This window comes from Cuculus canorus, chromosome 9 (genome assembly GCF_017976375.1).
Source record: "Cuculus canorus isolate bCucCan1 chromosome 9, bCucCan1.pri, whole genome shotgun sequence".
NCBI classification, from domain to species: domain Eukaryota; kingdom Metazoa; phylum Chordata; class Aves; order Cuculiformes; family Cuculidae; genus Cuculus; species Cuculus canorus.
Genome location: NC_071409.1, coordinates 12,918,254 through 12,936,561, shown reverse-complemented (window position 1 = coordinate 12,936,561; position 18,308 = coordinate 12,918,254). Strand labels below are relative to the sequence as shown.

Genomic DNA, 18,308 nt, shown 5'->3' with positions numbered 1-18,308 from the left:
GAGTGTCTGTGTTAAAATGAAGTTTTGACTGCAACGATGATAATGTCCCATCATCGTTATGCCAACAATCCCTAAAGAACCTGCATGTCCCCACGGTGCTCAGTGGTAGCATCTCAAAACTTTGTGGCTTTCATCCTAGAGCCTCCTGTACCATTCCAGAAAAAAACTAACACAAAAAAGTTTTATAACTGAATATTTTTAAGAAGCTGTTTTATGCCCAGATTCCACCCAGTATTGTTTCATTAATAAATTACAAGTCTGATAATATAATTAACTATCCCAATACTGAACAACCAGCAGATCTAAAAATCTCAGCCATTTCCCCTCGGGGCTGACATTTTCAGCCTTCCATGAGGGCTAGAAATATTTTTAAAACAAATTCAGCCCCTGCGTCAGCAGACACAGTGCGTTGGGAAGGTGGCCTTTGATCCACACTGCTTTTCAGTCACCCTCTAAGCCATTGTCACAAGGCCAGAACTGGGCTCATCCTCAGCAAGCCTGTACAGAACACAGACCTTGTGGGGCATCTTTGGTGCACCTCCTATCATGAGGTCAGACACAAGGACCGGGCACGGTTCAGGAGGGCCTGGAGTGGGTCCAAAGTCACATCCTGCCTGCCTGCTCGGCTGCTGGGATGCCTTCGGGCAGTGCTGCTGGCAAGGTGCCTCTCCGCTCGTGCACAGATTGCAGGCTCCTTGGCACAAGCACACCAGCCATCCCACGCACTCTGCGGAGCTGAGCACGCAGTCAGCATGCAACGCATCACAGCAGTGACTGGCTGCCAGTAGTAGGAACAGATCCCTTACACTCCGCTTGCAGCAAGAGAGACTGGGTAGATGTGAAGCTTTCCTTGCAGTTAGAAGTAGTGCTTCCAGAAGAGGCGACTCCAAGTTGCTGGTAATCCCCAGGACCTGCATCCCTGCACGACGGGACACTGGACAGCCAGATTCAGCAAAGCATCAAGGTGCAATCTTAGTGCTTTGCTGAACTGCATCTTATATAAGGACATTTCAGCTCCTCAGCAAAGTTCGTAACTCCCACCAAGCACATTTTCTTCAGGAGGCTCCTGTGAAGCATTGTGCCATGTAACTATATGTGCTGGATGCCAGCCCTGTGTCTTGGGATTCACGGGAACTAAAAATCTATGGGACCTGAACTCAGTTGCCATGATTCAGAGACTTCAAGAAAATTGGTTTTGATTTGCAGGTGCAAAGGACAGTACCCTTTCACAGCAAAGCAGGAATGGTTCAGACTCCCACCCAGGCTTTTCCACTACAGTGCACCACATTCCCCATGGATTCAGCCAGTCTGGCTTGAAAAACGCCAACTATTTTGAACCTCTCTTCCTTTCCCCTGGAACACTACACTGCAATCTAACAATGCTCCCCATTTTAAAAATTTTCTATCACTCGGCTCTCAGTTACAAATACAAGCATACAGCCGGTAAGGTTTTTTCCTTGGGTTTCTTAGCCTATGACTGTCTTATCTGCTGCTTTTGCCTCCAGAGCCATTAGTCACTGTTTGGCAAAGACACACCATTCACTAGTTTTATCCATTTTATATTTGAGTTTGGTGTTATCAGAAAGGAGATCTGAATCACTTCATTAACACATACCTGACCTCAGCCAAACATGTCCTCACTCAAAATTTTCCCCATTTCTTTTCCTGTTAAGAGTCCTGGACCAGGAAGGACAATGTTTGTCCACACTCCACTATAAAATAAAAGTGTCAGTAGTAGTCTCAGCTGTCAACCTTGATATCCTGGAGTTTTGTCTAGGTTTCACTTGTGGAAACAGACAATAGCACTATCTACGGAGAAAACAAACACTGGATAAACAGCATTAAAACAATGTTTGAGAAAAAAGCAAACAAAAGCAAAGTTTGAGAAAAAGCAAAACATGAGCACAGGGAGAGGAGAGAAGAGCTCAGTTACTGGCTGCTCCTGCATTCCCCAGCCAGCTGCAACTACCTCTCCAGAGCGACATGTAGCCGTCAGCTTTTGGTTCTTGTTTGCTGGGACGAGTGCTCCAATCGCACATCACCTCTGCTAACTAGGGACTCCCCTCCATGCTCTCCCTTCCTCTGTCTAGATTCCTAGAGTTTCCTTCCAGATTCCAACACTGTATTGCTATGGACAGTTCTGCTCTAACCTCATCATTTCCACTAGAGTGGTTAATTGATCACACAAAGCACAGGAGTAAAAAGGACAAGCTCTAAGCAATGCTACTGCTGCTTAGCACCTGCTCCAGACTCGTCTACCTCCTTTCTAAGGCTAGACCTGCACCTTCGGCCCGAACGGAATAAGAAGGAATGCTGTGCAGAAGATGGCAGCTATAACTGACTCATCTCTGCAATTTCTACTCTTGCCTTCCTTACAATTTAGAGCAACCCCTCTCCACCAGTGTTTTACCCCCTCCATCTTCCACACTTCAAAGAAATCATGTGGGATCAAAATGCTCAACTGAAATCTAAACATTTTGTTCTGATTTTATTACGAACAGTGAAGCAATATTAAACACAATGAAGTTCTTTCAAAATGGGAATTGGTAGCATTTCTTTGGGGAATCATCAAAATGAGATGAATCAGCACCACTGGAGCATCTTTCCCTGATTTTCTTCCAAAATGAAATTTCAGCAAAAGATCATAGGGCATCCCAATACTGACAGACCACTGCTCACAAACGAAAGTGTCCCACCCCTGCTGCTTCAGCTGATATTAGGTGGAACAGAACATAACACACTCCTAAATATCCTGTGCAACCAAATCTAAGAGAAGGCACTTCTTATTGAAGCGTACTTATTCTTTATAATCTGCACTGCTATCATATAAGACAAGAACAGCTAGCTACCAAAACTTGATTAGGTCCTGCTGTTACTGATTTGTCCTCTGAACAGTCTGTTGCTTCAATAGACAAAGCTAAGTCTGACCTAACTCATATCAGACATCAATACAAGATACAGAGCAGCAGCCTCCCCACGGTAGCCCTGCTAGGCAAGTCCAGGAAATCTCTCAACAGGCTGCCAGATGGGAAACCTGACCCAGAAAAGCCACAGTATTGCTCTGTTCCAGCTCTCCTCATCCGATGAGCAGCCCAGGTGATCTTGCCAAGTGAGGTCATACTCATTTTCAGCTCTTACAACATCCTGAGTAACCCTGAAGCTGGTGTGGGTCAGCACTGGTCCTACCTGACTTACACCAGTCAACATGGGGCTGGGGAGCTCCCTCTGCTAGGGCAGAAGGGAACCCGGACCACTGAAGAGCTCCTGAGAGCCAAGCAGAGCAATGGGGGAAGCAGCACCTACTCAAGGGAAAAGGGATCACTTGCCTACTGACACCCGTGTTTACAAGTTTCCATGCTACAAATGAGGCATGCCAGCTTTATTTTAGGAACATTATTTGCAAGGCAGGAATCTGCTCCCATGGGCAGGCTGTCCTTAGTACAGCTGCCTTCCTGAGCATCCATTTTGTTCCCTCCATATTTATGAATAAACCAGGGGAGAGGAAGCATTTTGCATCTCCCAGCTATGCCTTCACTCAGTGAACCCCTTTAAACAGCCACTGAATAACAGCAGACACTCTGGAGAGAAATTAGAAGTACATTACATTGGGCTCCTGCTGTGTTTCGCCTTTGGAAACGTTTCTCTCTCCACTGACCTGGCTCCCTAATGAGGCATGTAAACTAGGGAATCCCCCCAGCAAGAGTGCTTGCTTGCAAAGTTTGCAAAAGGGAGATACCTACTTGATCTGTTTGTACTTCTGACCAAATTAACTAGCATCACCGCAGGTCAAAGAGCAATTAAAGAAATAGCATTGGCAGGAGCAGGTTTAACACCCCAAGCCTATTAGGGGAGGGAATGCAGCATTATTGATTCCAGCCCCTGACCTTGAAATGATGTAAATAAGAGTGCAGCAACCCTAGAGGAGTTGTAGCAAAATAGTTATAGCATTGCAAGCAGATTAAAAAATACAGTTTATAACATGCTTCCCCAGATGCTGGTTTATTATTATGCAAGACATGTTTATTTTGCAAAATGATAGAGCAGGAAAAAAAAAGGAAAAAAAAGAAAATACAAAGACACATTTTGCTTTTAACATGATGGGTTTTTTTCAAAGTTGTTTAGATTTTTTTTTTTATTGTGCATAATCATTCCCTTATTAGCAGGAATCTTTGAAGTGATTCAAGCTCTAATTTCAGCATTTCAAACTCACAGGTTTATACTGTAAAATCATACCAAGCTCTCGTAAGCGACCCATTTTTTTCCTTCTGTATTCTGTATCTCTGCTAGGGCTTCTCAGTCTTTCCAATAAATTATGTATCACGATTTGCCATTTCAAAAATAATTAGAACTCTGAGTTAAACAACAAGGAATATCTGAGCGCAGTACATTTTAAAAGAGAAGTGTTATGCACTTGGGGCAAAACCAATCCCAGCTGTAACACCACTGAATTATACATATCATCGTATTGAAAGCTGCAATTTCAACATACTTGGAAAGACTGGGTGGGGCTGTGGAGGCTCTACAGCCCCATGAGCATCTGCTCCAGGATAACCAAGTTTGCCTCTCAGGCAAAACACTTAGCAGGCACTTCCTTCCCCACATTCCTGTGGGGTAATAGAAAGCAAGCTGGGAGCCAAAGAGAGAAACTCCACAGATAAAGGTTATATAGGAGCAGGAATTAATTTGGTGGTGCAACTATTAACTACAGACAGACAGGAGAGCATGTTCTGTGTCTTCGCCCCTTATGATTAGGCTGTAAACTCACTGGAGCACGACGTACCTCTTTATTGTGTGTTTTCCTCTCCTCTGCAACAGCCAGCCTTTGGTCTCACCTTCCCAAGCACTAAGACAGGATGAGCACTACTCACTGCCTTTCATTCATTCTGTGCATTTTTACCTTAGCATAAAATGCTAACAGTAGATCCTCAGGAGAGTCATGTCACCCTCCCAGGAACGTGCTGATAAAAACCTTCATACACCATCAGGGAATTTCCTGCTGGCACATTACAAGAAGTCAAATGGGAACACACTAATGACTCTGCAAGCTCACTATGAAGGCAGTGTTTTGCATCCTACTGTCTGCAAAGGCAGGTGCTCAGCCCAATACCGGATTTTCTTGCCTACTAAGCACCAAATTCTCCAGCAGATCTCAGACGTAGCAATAAGCTAGTCTGGGGGGAAAAAAAGTAAAAAAAAAAATCAGGTATTTAATGCAATTAAACAAGGCACAAAAGTCATAAACAGCTGCTTCCCAACTAAGGAGGCTTTGGCACCCTATGCATTTAGGCCTCTGAAGCTGGCTAACATTCTATGATTGGCTTCAAACCAGCAACCCAAATCCATACTGTCCTTCCCACCACTATCTGAACAGAAGAGATGAAGAAACTCATTGCTAAAGGTATCAAGTTGGCTGAGCGTATCAGAGGGTATTGCATGTTTCTGCAAAGAGCCTTCGCACCAAGTTTGGCTTTAGAGGTCCTGAACTCAGCCCTGCTTCTGTGCTGATCAGCGCTAGGAAGACGTTTTCCCAAGGGCTGGTTTTTCTAAACCCGTTAATTCAAGACCCCATTGGCACAAACCGTCTCTCAGACCAGGCTGATAATAGCCTGTGGCTTGATCAAGAGCACAGTATGTCAACCAAGGTCTCAGCTGATGCACACAGATTAAATATCATCAAAAAAACCACCAAACAAAAAGAAAACAAATTGACAGAGATTATGCGTTCAGTTACAGCCACAAAAGAAGGGAATATAAGCCACCCAGAACCCCTCATTTTCCTGGACAGTTGCATTTTATCTTAAAGCAGTCCTGGTTTGAGGATATTATTATAAGTCCTAGCAGGGCTAGACCTGGGACAGACAGAAGGGGAGGCAGCCAGGCAGCAGAAGAAGTTCATTTATCAATGGATCTGCGTGAGTGAACAGTATCTGCAGGGAATGTTGACCTATTTTTTTTTAGAAATCTCCCAGAAAATGCTACTTAAAAAAAAAGCAGGAAAAAAGGAAACTGGTCTGAGACAAAGCAAAGCTGTAGTTTAGGGTCTGCTAAGCAAAGGAACAGGGATAACATGTCATTTGATGTGGGTAGCACTCGGAACCAGACAGCATGGGCAAAGCCCTGCTCACCCCAGAGAGGAACAGACTGTCAAGTCCCACCAAAGCAATTCTCCAGCACAGTCTTCGAGACTGATTCAGCCATGCCAAGTGTTGGCCTGAAGCAAGATCCTGACCACACAAAGAAAACCGCAGCATCCAAAAGAGACTACTTGTACAGGCTGAATTCTTCTCAGCCATATCCAGCTTTCCTACAGGACACTGATCTCATCCCTTTTCTTTGGTGCTGTGAGTGTTTTGACCCACACTCCCTGCTCCTAACAGGCTTTATCCACAAAATTGCTTTTTTCTTGCCTTGGGGTCTACTCTGAAGCACAGTGAATTCATTGATTTACTGCTGTAAGATAGAGTCACCATCAATACAAGGAGAAAATCAAGTCCAGCAAGCTCCATCTCCCTGGATTAGAGATGGACCAGCAGCATCCACATACTGCAAGCAGAAACCTTGCATCTTGTTGGTGAAATAAATAGTTTAAGTCTCTAATTTCTGTGTTGAACCTCATGAGGTTCAACAAGACCCAAGTGCAAGGTCTTACACCTGTGCTTGGGCAATCCAAGGTCTCAACACAGGATGGGGGATGACACAACTGAGAGCAGTCCTGCAGAGAAGGACTTCGGGGTGCTGACTGATGAGCAGCTCAACATGAGTCAGCAATGCATGCTTGCAGCCCAGAGGGCCAACCATATCCTGGGCTGCATCAAAAGAATTATGACCAGCAGGTTGAGGGAGGCGATTTTCCCCCTCTACTCTGCTCTCCTGAGACTCCACCTGGAATACAGTGTCCATTTCCAGAGTCCCCAACGTAAGGAGGATATGGAACTGTTGGAATGGGTCCAGAGAAGGGCCACGAAAATAGCAGAGGTTCTCCAGCCCTCTGATCATGAGGACAGGCTGAGAGTTGGGGTTGCTCAGCCTGCAGAAAAGAAGGATCCAGGGAGACCTTATAGCACCCTACTAGTACCTGAAGGAAGCCTACAAGAACGCTGAGGAGGGACTATTTACAAGGGCACGTAGTCACAGGACAAGGGAGAACAGCTTTACACTGGAATGAGGAAGATTTAGATTAGACATTAGGAACAAATTCTTCACAATGAGGGTGGTGTGGCACTGGCACAGGTTGCCCAAAGAACTTGTGAATGCCCCATCCCTGGAAGTGTTCAAAACCAGGTTGGATGGGGCCTTGGAAAGCCTGATCTAGTAGGAGGGGGTTGGAACTAGACGGTCTTTAAGTTCCCTTCCACACAAACCATTCTATGATTCTAATTAGTTCAGACAGAAATGAATGCCAGCAGCCATGGCCCGTAAAGAAGTCCACTCACTGGCCATCATGGTGCATCCTTAGCCTTCCCTGACTCACCTTCCTATTTAAGGTAGACACACTTGAGTGGAATAAAAAGGCCCCAAGAAACCATCCTCATCTGAATACAGGCATGACCTCGTGCCTTTTAGAAAACTTAATATGACCAGAAGATGTGTTTCCAGGACACATGATCTTTCAGCTGCCCACTGTTTCTAGGAATGCCCTCCCACCGTTTTCATCCCCTCACTACTGCTAGCAACAGATCCTTTTCCTCTACATTGTCTCTAACCTCTCAGCTATCAAAACACTGGTTTCAACTCTGCATTTCTTTGCCCCGAGCTCCACACCTTTCCCTTCCTTGCACTATTTGTTCAGAAAATGCTACCCCCATTGCTCCAGAAAGACCCACACAGGCTGGTTGCGGCACACTGCTTTCCTGCAGTCCTCATTTACAGGGCACCAGTGGGACAAGGAACCTCAGTGCCAGGCCAGGCCCCCTTTTTGCCAAGCACTGCACAAACATGGGACAAAACATCAGTCCTGACCCCCTTAATAAGTGCCTAAAGGGATGCATGAATAATAACGCAGTACCACACCATGCTTGGTGTTACTTTTAGGATTCTGATCGCCTTACAAAAAGAGGAGGTTTTCGTTGTTAGTACACTGATGTAATTTATTTAGAAGCAGTCATTTATGTTTACTGGGCTATGAAAGAACAGGAAGCGTCTGGCATCCACAGAGATCCAGATTGATCTCTCTGTATCTTCTTGACATGCTGCCAGTTTTGAGACCTATCTCGTCAGGCACACTAACACATCCAATTGCTGTTTTCTACCCTAAACCACTGGGAAGACAGAATTTTGTTACCTCCCGAAAGAAAAGGGGAAATCCCAACCACGTGAGTGCTTTAAAACTGATCAGGAATGAAGATGGGTGCCAAAAGTTAGGAAACACTGTGTAGGAGCAACTCAGACTGTTGTCTTTTCAGAGGTCTATCTGCAATCTCACGTACCCTTTTAAAGCAAAGTAAATGCCTAGACGAGAGCAGAATTGCTGCACTGTAAATTTACACAAAGGCAGATGAGATTAGAATCTCAGCTATACACTTTAAAGATATCATAGCTACAGAAGGGAGAAGTATATTATTAACTATCACTTTTTACTATGTAGGACTAGAGCAAAGTTATTTGAAGCATAAAAAATTCTGGCAAAGGGCTGCCATATTTAATAAATCACTGAATCAATTATTCACTGTGAAAATCAATTACTTACTTCAAATGAGAATCTTATGAATAACCTCATGCCCTTTCATGCCATCTAAGATAGTTATAGGGGAATTAGTCAGTAAAAAATGCCTCACTTATCTTTTATGTGCATTAAAAAGACCACACAAATATAGAAAAATTCTGCTCTGCTGAACCACTCCACCAACAGAATAGTCCAGAACCATTTTAATCAAGTCAGTGTATTGCTGTGGATTAACAATGCAGTCAAAAGCAGAGCATGACCCATTGAGGCATACCTATGATCAGTTATGTGGGCACAATTCAGAATCAAGTCCACTCAGTACATGCCATTTCACAAGTGTGAAGCCAGAATATAACCAGCCAACCACATAACTCCTTTTAAAACGTGACCTACATTAAGAAACTACTCAAAGGAACACAAAGTATATCTTCACAGGTCAGGAAATATCGCCACGAATCTCCATGGAGACATGTTAAAGTGAATATTGCATGGCCTTGCAGCAGCTCCCCACATTCCTGTTTTTAAATGCTTGCTGATACGTGACCATTTTCATAAATGCTGCAAGTCCCAACCCAGCATCCTCCCTCCCGCCTACAAAACCAAACCACTCCGGGATCCCAACAGTGCAAAGTACTCACTGAGCTGTAGAGATATCCCTCAGCGTTCATGGCAACATACAGACCTGCCTTCACCCCTTGAATTGCCACCACGCGAAGACCCACAGGAATTAGATTGAAAAGGGCTGCAGAAGGAAAAGAAAAGCAAAGGTTATGGAGATATCACTCTGCATGGCGACTGCCGAGTTTTGCCCCAGGGCCAGCCCACCCCACATCTGACTTTTAATGAAAGAACTGAACTAGAATCAAAAGTCCTGCTCCCAGCCACAGGAAAGATCTGTGGCTGTGGGGTCAATGTTGAAAGCAAACTTTTAAAAGTCCCGAATTTGGCTGCCTCCCAGAAGTCTTAACACACTCACCAGTCTGTCTGATCTGCCTTTGCAATGCCAATGCTCAAATGTGCACTCAAGCTAGTGCATCTCAATGGCCAGCTGAGCTGTGGTAACTGCAAACATACACACCTGCACCCATGGCAAACACAACACAACTCAGTTTAGTTCCCAATGAAACAGATTTGAGCACGGTCACACTTTCTTGCATTTGCCATATGCTAGAAGAGCACACTGACAGCGACCACAGACAGAAGGATGCAAATTAACTTGACTGTGTCTGCCCGTGATCCTTGCTGTCAAAGGAATGAAGAAACTCAGGAAGAGAAACTGCTCCTCTCCAGGACCAGAGCACTGCTCCACATTCAGAAGCGGTACCAGATAGGACAGATGGAAGATGACAAGACCTTTCAATATTCAATTTTACTGCAATCTTATTGATTAAAGCATTGCAACCACTTTGTCCCAATTACTTTACTGCTTGATTCCAAGTAGATCCCGTATCTCAGTGAAGTCCTTTCCCGTGAGCACACGCGTTAATGTATTGTCAGGCTTTCACTACGTTTCTAACAAAAGAGGCTCAAAAAGGAGAGGACTGTCACCTGTCACTGCTGACAGACTGAGCATCGAGGCGTTAGCATGGCTTTGTTTCCGCTGAGACACCGGATAAGAGCACCCAGATGTTCTAGGATTCCCCTTGTGCTTCAGCTTACAAGAGCTAACTATATCCCATCCCAGGGAGCTCATGCTACAGAATGACGGGCAAGGGCTGGGCAGAAAAATGAGCACAAACACAATGGAAATACTTCACTCAAGGTCTTTTCCAACACATTTGCCCTGAAACAAGAGTATTTTTTTCTGGTGCCCTAGTGATAAGGTCAGAATGCCCATTCCACATCCATGAAGCAATTCTTGCAGCTTTTTAACAAAAGCTGGCTTAAAATGGGCAGAGTGTAGAGGAAAATGTGAGTGACAGAGCACACAGTGAACCATTACTATTTTCCAGCTGACCGTTAAGGACATCATCCTCTAGCTGATTCATTTTATAGATCATTTATGAAGTCTTATGCCCGATACATCACACTGGACCAGGAACAGCACAGAGGAGCCTCCACTTCACAGCTGTAGGAGAAGCAGTCCTCTTTCTCACTGTGCCATCTCCCAGCCTCTCCTTCCCTGGGAGATGGACCACTGCTGATGTAACATTAGGATAAAGCACGTTGTGCTGAAATAATTTATACAAAATGCTATAGCTCCTCAGGCAAGGCTGCTGTTAACCCTAGCATAACTGGAGGGAATAGAGTCCAGTTCAATTCCAACCCTCCATCCCAAGCAGAATGGTTAGATGTGCACATGCCAGGTAATGCACGGATTTAACTCAACCACAAGATGCTTCCCAAGAGCCGCACTCACATACAACCTGTGAATTATTTCAGAGAGGTGGAGACAGAAGTGTGTTTTGATTCCTTCCCAAGGAAAAGACTTCATAGCCAACATGGAGAATAAGGACAGGGTTGGGAAAAGAAAAGAACTGAAATTATGGCTTGATTCTCTCCTCACAGCCAGTGATTCAGACTACAAAGCTTGAACTAAAGTCCCAGGAGTTGCACAACTTCTAAGAGAAAAAGCAGAGCCCAAAGGATACGTAAAATGCCATGGAAAACTGGATATGTTCAACCTGAACTTCCAGCAGATTTGATTAAAGGTCAGAGGTGGATACCTTTTCAGAAGTAAAACTTGAAAAAAGCACAGGAGACAAAACCACTTTGCTCAAGAACTCTAACAGGTGCCCTTGGCCAAGCCGGTTGCAGAGCTGCATCCAAAAGGGATTCCTAAGTGTCATTTGACAATGGATGCCCTTTTTTGTCACTGGATTAGCAAGGAATACTGTATGACTCCTCAGGGAGCTGCCTAAAAGGGAGGCAGCCCAAGTCTGATAAAAACAAACCTATTCCCCGGACCTTTTCATGCCTTTAAGCATCGTATTCAGTAAAATACCAGCGTGTGCTGAAGTCTCACCGAAGGTAGTGCCTATATTTATGTAATCTTTTGGGAGAACACCAACAAATCTACACGACAAATGATGTCCAGCCTGGGTACTGGAATCAAGGATGGTGCTACTTTGATAGTATCTGCAGACGAGAAAGACACACACCCCAGTACAGCGACTCAGCATTAAAGAGCTGTGTTATAGCAGAGCTTTACTGTTGAAAAGCTCACTAACCTAGGCAAGCTTATATTCCTATCACTTTCTAACTATCATGAAGGTATAAAATCCTCTGCAATTAACAAGTCTGTAAGCAATTCCCCTTCCCTATTTCCCCCCCACTGAAAAATTGAGCATATTACTGCTAATAACGAAACAAAATGGGCATCATCATTCATTCCCTGCAGCCAATTTGTCTTGCATAGAAAACTTGTGACAGACCATTCCAAGCATTCATTAGGCAGCAAGGTGATAATACCCAGAATTACCAGGAAAGAAGTTCCAATTGGAAGCACCCACATGCCTCCAAATCTCTTTCCACCTGTGCATGACAGAGGAGCACAGGAACAATCCTGTTGTTCTCCATGACACAGTAGCAAGACTAATGTGACCTCCCGAACTCCCTAAGACCCTGCTAGAAACACCCACGGTCACGGCTTTTAGGCACGGCAGAGTATTTTCTGCAACACACTGCTGAGCAGGGGAGCAAGCAGGCAGGCAAGCAGGAGGACATGCATCTGACATCTGAAGTTGTTCAAGCCTTTTGTTGTCATGCTTTCAAATAAATATTTCACCTTGTTTTGGAACAGATTTTCAAGTTTATAAGCTTTATTGTAAGCATACAAAAATGGGAGAGGGGAGAGAGCCTTCAACCAAACCTGAAAGCAAGATGTCTCATTTTTGGTCAGGAAAAAATTCTGGTTAACATGTAACAGATCTAAAGATGGGGAATAGGACTAGCTATGGTACAGTAGGACTAGCCACAGTGTGTGCTGACGTGGAAAAGAAAACATAACCATGCTTTTAAACCTTCCTCCACTGAAAATTATAAAAATGCTATCTGCAACTGCATGGTATGGGTGTGCTCTTTTACTTCATGGGCAGACGAGAATGAAAATTCAGACACTGAATATTTCTGCATATTTTCTTTCATTACTTTCAAACAGAAAAATTTTAAGAATTTTTTTTCATTACTTTTTAAGCAGATTATTTGCACCTGATCCTACTTATTGACAATACTACTTACAGCACATTCCAGTCCTGAAACCCTTGGCCATGAGCAGTTCACTGTTATGTTATGGGAGTTTATCAGCTGCATAGTATGTTTTTAAAATCTAAATGCATACCTGGCTGTAAGTCTGCACTAACTTATATACAGAAACATACGAGTAAAGCAAAACATGCCACATAGGAGAAACAGTCCATCTGCTCAGCTCATTTAAACAGTAGCAAGTCAGAGGAGCAAAACTAATTTATACCACGTGTGTTGTGCAGCAGTACATTTGTGCTGCACATGAAGAAGAACTAATGGAGGACAATAGGCAACAGCAGTCTTGGTGCACCATGAGATGGGGAGGTTTAAGACCCTAAGTGAGTGGGGAAGACTGCTAACATGATCAAGAGGCTGTGGCGCAACATATATGATAGAAGAAACTGAGGAAATTGGGTCTGCATAGCTCAAAGAAGTGAAAGCCAGAGATAGACTCTTCTAAGGGGAACACAATGAGAGGACAAAAGGCACTAGACAAAAGCCTCAGAAAGAAATCACAACTGGATATAATGACAATGAGAGCAGTGTAGCAATGGAACCAGAGAGTTTATGAAGATATGGAATAGCTCATTCCTGGAGATATTTAAATCTGAACAAGGCTTTGGGCAGCTGACAGTAACCCTGCTCCACGTATGGCATTGGACTGGAGACTTCCAGAGGTTTCCCTAGCCTTAATCATTTCTTGCTTCTGGCTAGAAAGCCCCCCAAAATATCCTAGATATGCTGGGCTATTTCCACTTGGTTAGTACAGTTGGCCTGCCCTTTATGTTCACTTGCTGAGGCTTTTCAGATGTTCAGCAGGATTATGCTGGCAAATGAAGAAGTCCAGTTTCTCTCTCAAGGAAAGGGCATTAGCCTGCTCAGCCCAGGAATGAGCAATAATGATACAAGCACAGACAGCAACAGTCAGCCCTGAAAGAGACATTTGAAAGCACACAAAGTGGAAGGAAGAGATACAGCCCCAAATTCAGGTTCATATCTAACACTACTAAGAACACACACACAGGCTTTGTACACTGTGAAACTATGCTCCAATTAAAAGAAAATTCTTCATATATGTCAATGCAAGTAGGCAGAGAATCTGTCTTCTTGCTGACATTAAGATGGCGTGCCTTTAACTGCATGGTATAAGGAACAGATGTCCCAAGCACTGTTTTGCGGGAAGCTGGCCGGCTGCCCATTCAAATGCCATTAGAACTTGGCTTCTGGGCTTTTTTTTTTTCCTTTTTCTTTAAGTGAAAGGAGGTGGAAAATAAATGCCATCAGCCTCTCAAGAATACACATAAAATGAGCGCCAGATAATTAATTTAAAAATTGCTTAAATATTAGCAGTTCTTCTTAGATAAATAACCGGATTATTATTAGAACTTTTAATTGCATCAGACATATCTGAGGGACATGTCGTGTCTCATTTTAAATGTTTATTTTGCCAGAGTAAACCAACCTAATGTATTCCATGAAAATTAAGCTTCCTTTCATAATGCTCATTTGAATAATCAGTGTGTGGCTACAGAACGCAGAGCCGGTATATGGAACACTGTTCACCGTGTATTTGAGTGTGCTAAGATGACTTCTGCGTGGAGAATAGATGGTCATCCAGGGTGGGAAGGATCCTGCTGTGGCCATTAAGACTGCCCTTCTCTGCCAGTGGATGTCAGTTAACCAACACTTCTCCTGGGACAGGGAAATATCATTTATCTATTCTTCATTTCCTTTTCAAGAGCCAAATGTTATCAGGCTGGATTTTATTTTCGCTTTTGATATTCACTGAGATCAGGGGATGGGAAGATCTTTGGCTTCAATCTCCTATCAAAAACTTCACTAAACTTTCCAAAATAGCCCAAGACTTTGAGCAAGTGGCTTGGCACACTTCAGCTAGATGCCTCCTGTCCCACCAAGCTGCCAAGGCAGGGCTGCCATCTCACCAGATAAATTTGTGCTCTAGAAGCACAATTATCTCCAATTAAGAAGACTGGGTAGAAGTGGCCCACAAGTACTCAGCACCTTGCCAAATTGACCTCCAATATTTCTAAGGATACATAAGTCATTTGGGTGACTGGGGCCCAACCTCAGTCATGGGAATGCAGGAGGTTCACACGCATCCACCGAGGTTAAGCCAGCAGCATTTTCCCTCATCTCTGTGCCAGCCTGAAGAACTGCAGAACTGCTTTTACATTTTATTCTCCTCTACCGTTTACCTAAATTCATCTCTGCTTCCATTCAAACCCATTGCATTGTTGTTCACTTCTCACTGATAGATGAGGGTAATGAATCCCTGTCATTTCTAGCAGCTCTTCCCATGTCATTGACAAATAGACCTCCAACAGAATTTTCTGAAGATTGAGAACACCCTACACCATCTCTTTCTTTAAGAAAAAGCAGATAATCCAACCCAACACTCGGTCATTACTCACTAAAGCCCACTGACCTCATCACATGTGTTGGTGGCCTGCCCAAGAATATCACTTCTTTGAGTTAAAACAAGATTTGTCCCCAAATTAAGTAGGCTCCATCTAGTACATGAAATTTGCTTTCATCAACGCTACCACACAGATCAACTTCTGTTCATCTCTAGTAGTGACTGAGAAGACACCTTTCATACTAGACAGGCTAGATACGATGTCCCTTCAGCAGCAGCACAGGTAGCTCCACACTAACATAAGATGGCCTAAATCAAGACTTGAGTCCTACTACTGTTGGTGCAGTTTTGGGAACCAAGGATCTCAGCTTACTACTGCCCTCTCAGCAACATCAATCTTGAGGCCTATTAAGTGAAGAGATGCTGTAGAAAATACCCCGCACCTTTTTTACCTTTCTGAGGAGCTTTAGTATTGACCAAAATACTTTTGCAAAAGAAATATTGGCTACCGCTTTTTATTTGTTTAAACTAATACAGCTCCTGCACATGAGCGTCATTTTTAAACCTACATGGCTCTGCTGCATCTTACTGTCCTTTGTTGGACAGTATGAATCCAATCTCTTGAAACACGGCTTTGGAAGAAACCTTCCTTTGGAAAGGTCATTTGATACTCTTAGCCTTGACACTTTTCTCAAAGCATCAGACATCAGTGAACAGCTGTTTTTCTCCAGCCTGGAAATTCCTGATGCTTGCTGAATTTTTCAGGATGAAATAGGGAAAACAATTTTATCCTATTCTCCTTGGAGAGAGAATTCCCCATATCCTTTAACCACGTGGCATATGTATAAATATAATCTCCTTTCTCTTCTGGCAGCAATTCAAATCATGGGTTTTATTCGCCACCCCACCCAGATGGCAGTTACAGAATCGGGGCGGGAGGGAAGAAGATCGGAGAGAAAACATATGAAATTATACAAGCAAGATTTAAAGGGGAACGATAGATAGAAAAAATGTGCAGAAAACAGCTGGCTTCTTCCTAATTTGATCTCTTAAAAAATAAAGCTGCACAAGTGAGACCCACTAGGTGATGCATTGGATGGTAATTGGGTTGCAAAACAGACTAATTTTTCTTACTGTAGTCACTGTTTTCGTCCTTGGTCCCATCAATTGTACCATCTGGGTGCATCTGCAGGAAGTATTCCTGCTGGCTGAATAACCTTGTCACAATTCCTTTCAGCTGGGGTTCTGCAAAAAAAAAAAAAAAGTTAGTTTTACCAAACATGCAGCAAGTAGAGAGAGACCCAATTTGTTTGGCCCCCATTAAGCCCTGAGTAAATATAGAAGTGCGTGGCAGATAAGACAGCTTTCTGTGATTCCTTTCAAGCATAGTTGTAAAATATTCATACAAACATAAGCGTACAGGCAAATAAAATTGAGATCAGATGAGCAGGTAAAATGCAATGCATAGTTGCTGCAGTAGAAAGTAATAGATTTATGGAACACTGCTTCGCTTAAAGTTACCTACCAAATGAAAGTCTTTCAACAGCTTATATATTCTAAATATGCCACTTGTTAGGAAGAATATTTGCTAGCAGCTTTGCTAAGAATATGCTTATTGTTTCTTATTCTGCTTGGAAGCCAACTACCTTGCTTCTTCTACATGGCTGATTCACTACCATGCAGTTCCAGTTTTATACCAATGAAAATATCTCTAAATCAATGGTACTATAGTGGTGTAAAACCAAAGTAACCGAGTTCTGAACCAGGCTGCGTGAATCCAACTGTGTGGGACTCTGGGAGCAAAATCATAAGAGGAACAGATGCAGACACCTCCAAAAATGACCTCTAGAAGCAGTTATGGGCACCTCAAAATGGCTGTTTTAAAATCCTGCATATTCCTCCCTCTCAAAACACATGCTATATACTCTGGCAGATGAGAATCGCTCTTTGCCTCTAGCAGGGTTCTTTCCCAGCCTGTGTACATCATAAGCAAGCCTTGGACTGGCTAGGGGCTTCCCTATCGGCTCTGCAACATTTTGTACCTGTGCTGAGGAGGAAATAAAAAAAAAAAATACAGAAAAAAAAGCAGAAATAATTTGAACATCACACAACAGAGGTCTGCAGTATTACTGCCTGTCTCCCTGCCATCCAACTGATCAAACAAGTTAAGTGGTCAAAAATATATTCAATTTTCATCATGCCAGTCTTAAAATTTGTCCCAGGCATTGCTTCCAGAAAGCAAGCAAACAGATGCGCTAGCTGGACTGCAGGCATCCTCCCCGTGCGACAGGAGTTTGTAGTTTTATGTGACCACCCACCAAAAGTAAATAGATAAGACCTATTATTGCTGGCCCAATAGACAGGAAAAAATCCAGCATAACATACCAAAATATCATCAGCCTCCCATCTTTCATGCCTCTAGTGAGGCTGTTTAATAAGCCATAGTCATTACATAACTTGGGTCACGTTGTGCGTTAAGTGTTTCCATTAGGAGCCCCCATCTCATAACAATTTTGCACCACACTGTACAACTTCCACAGGCTTCTACATAGGCAAACCACCCCCACAGCAAGCAGGGGTGCAGGTGCAAAGGATTTCAGCTTTGGCAATCCCTCCACCAGCCAGGGGAGAATCAGGTACTACTTTGTAGCTACAAAAGCCACTGAATAAACTGGCATCAGCTGGTTCCTATCTTCCCTTAAAAAAGGGGATTTCATAGCAACCAAATTGTTGCAGGCTGCAGGCAGGCTTTCTCTCAGCAAGACAACACTGGGAGAGTAAATAAGTGCAATTGTACTGGCCATCTACTAAGACCTGACATTGGTCAAGTCAGTATGTCAAACTGAGACTTAAATTGAGCCGAGTGTTTTGGTTTCTTCTTACTAAAATGAAATATCTATTTTCTTGAATGCAGAAGGCGGATATAACTTGCTTTTCTGACAAGCACATCAAGGCCATAGGAAACAAAAAGCTGTATTCTTGTTGCGCACAGGGTTACAGGATAGTAGGGGTTGAAAGAGACCTCTGCAGATCATCTATAGTCCAACGCCCTGCTAAAGCGGGTAATGGCATTACCGCCCCTCA

General features: G+C 43.5%; 1 protein-coding gene across 3 annotated transcripts in view; it reads right to left on the bottom strand.

The window, feature by feature from the left end:
- The window catches only part of FGF12 (fibroblast growth factor 12), a 222,932-nt gene that overhangs the window by 61,947 nt on the left and 142,677 nt on the right, over nucleotides 1-18,308 (bottom strand). For all 3 annotated transcript variants that reach the window (XM_054074590.1, XM_054074591.1, XM_054074589.1), the window contains 2 exons: nucleotides 16,359-16,469; nucleotides 9,301-9,404 (listed from right to left, as the gene is read on the bottom strand). In XM_054074590.1, coding sequence (XP_053930565.1) covers nucleotides 9,301-9,404; nucleotides 16,359-16,469 — 215 coding nt within the window. The remainder of the gene's footprint in view (nucleotides 1-9,300; nucleotides 9,405-16,358; nucleotides 16,470-18,308) is intronic.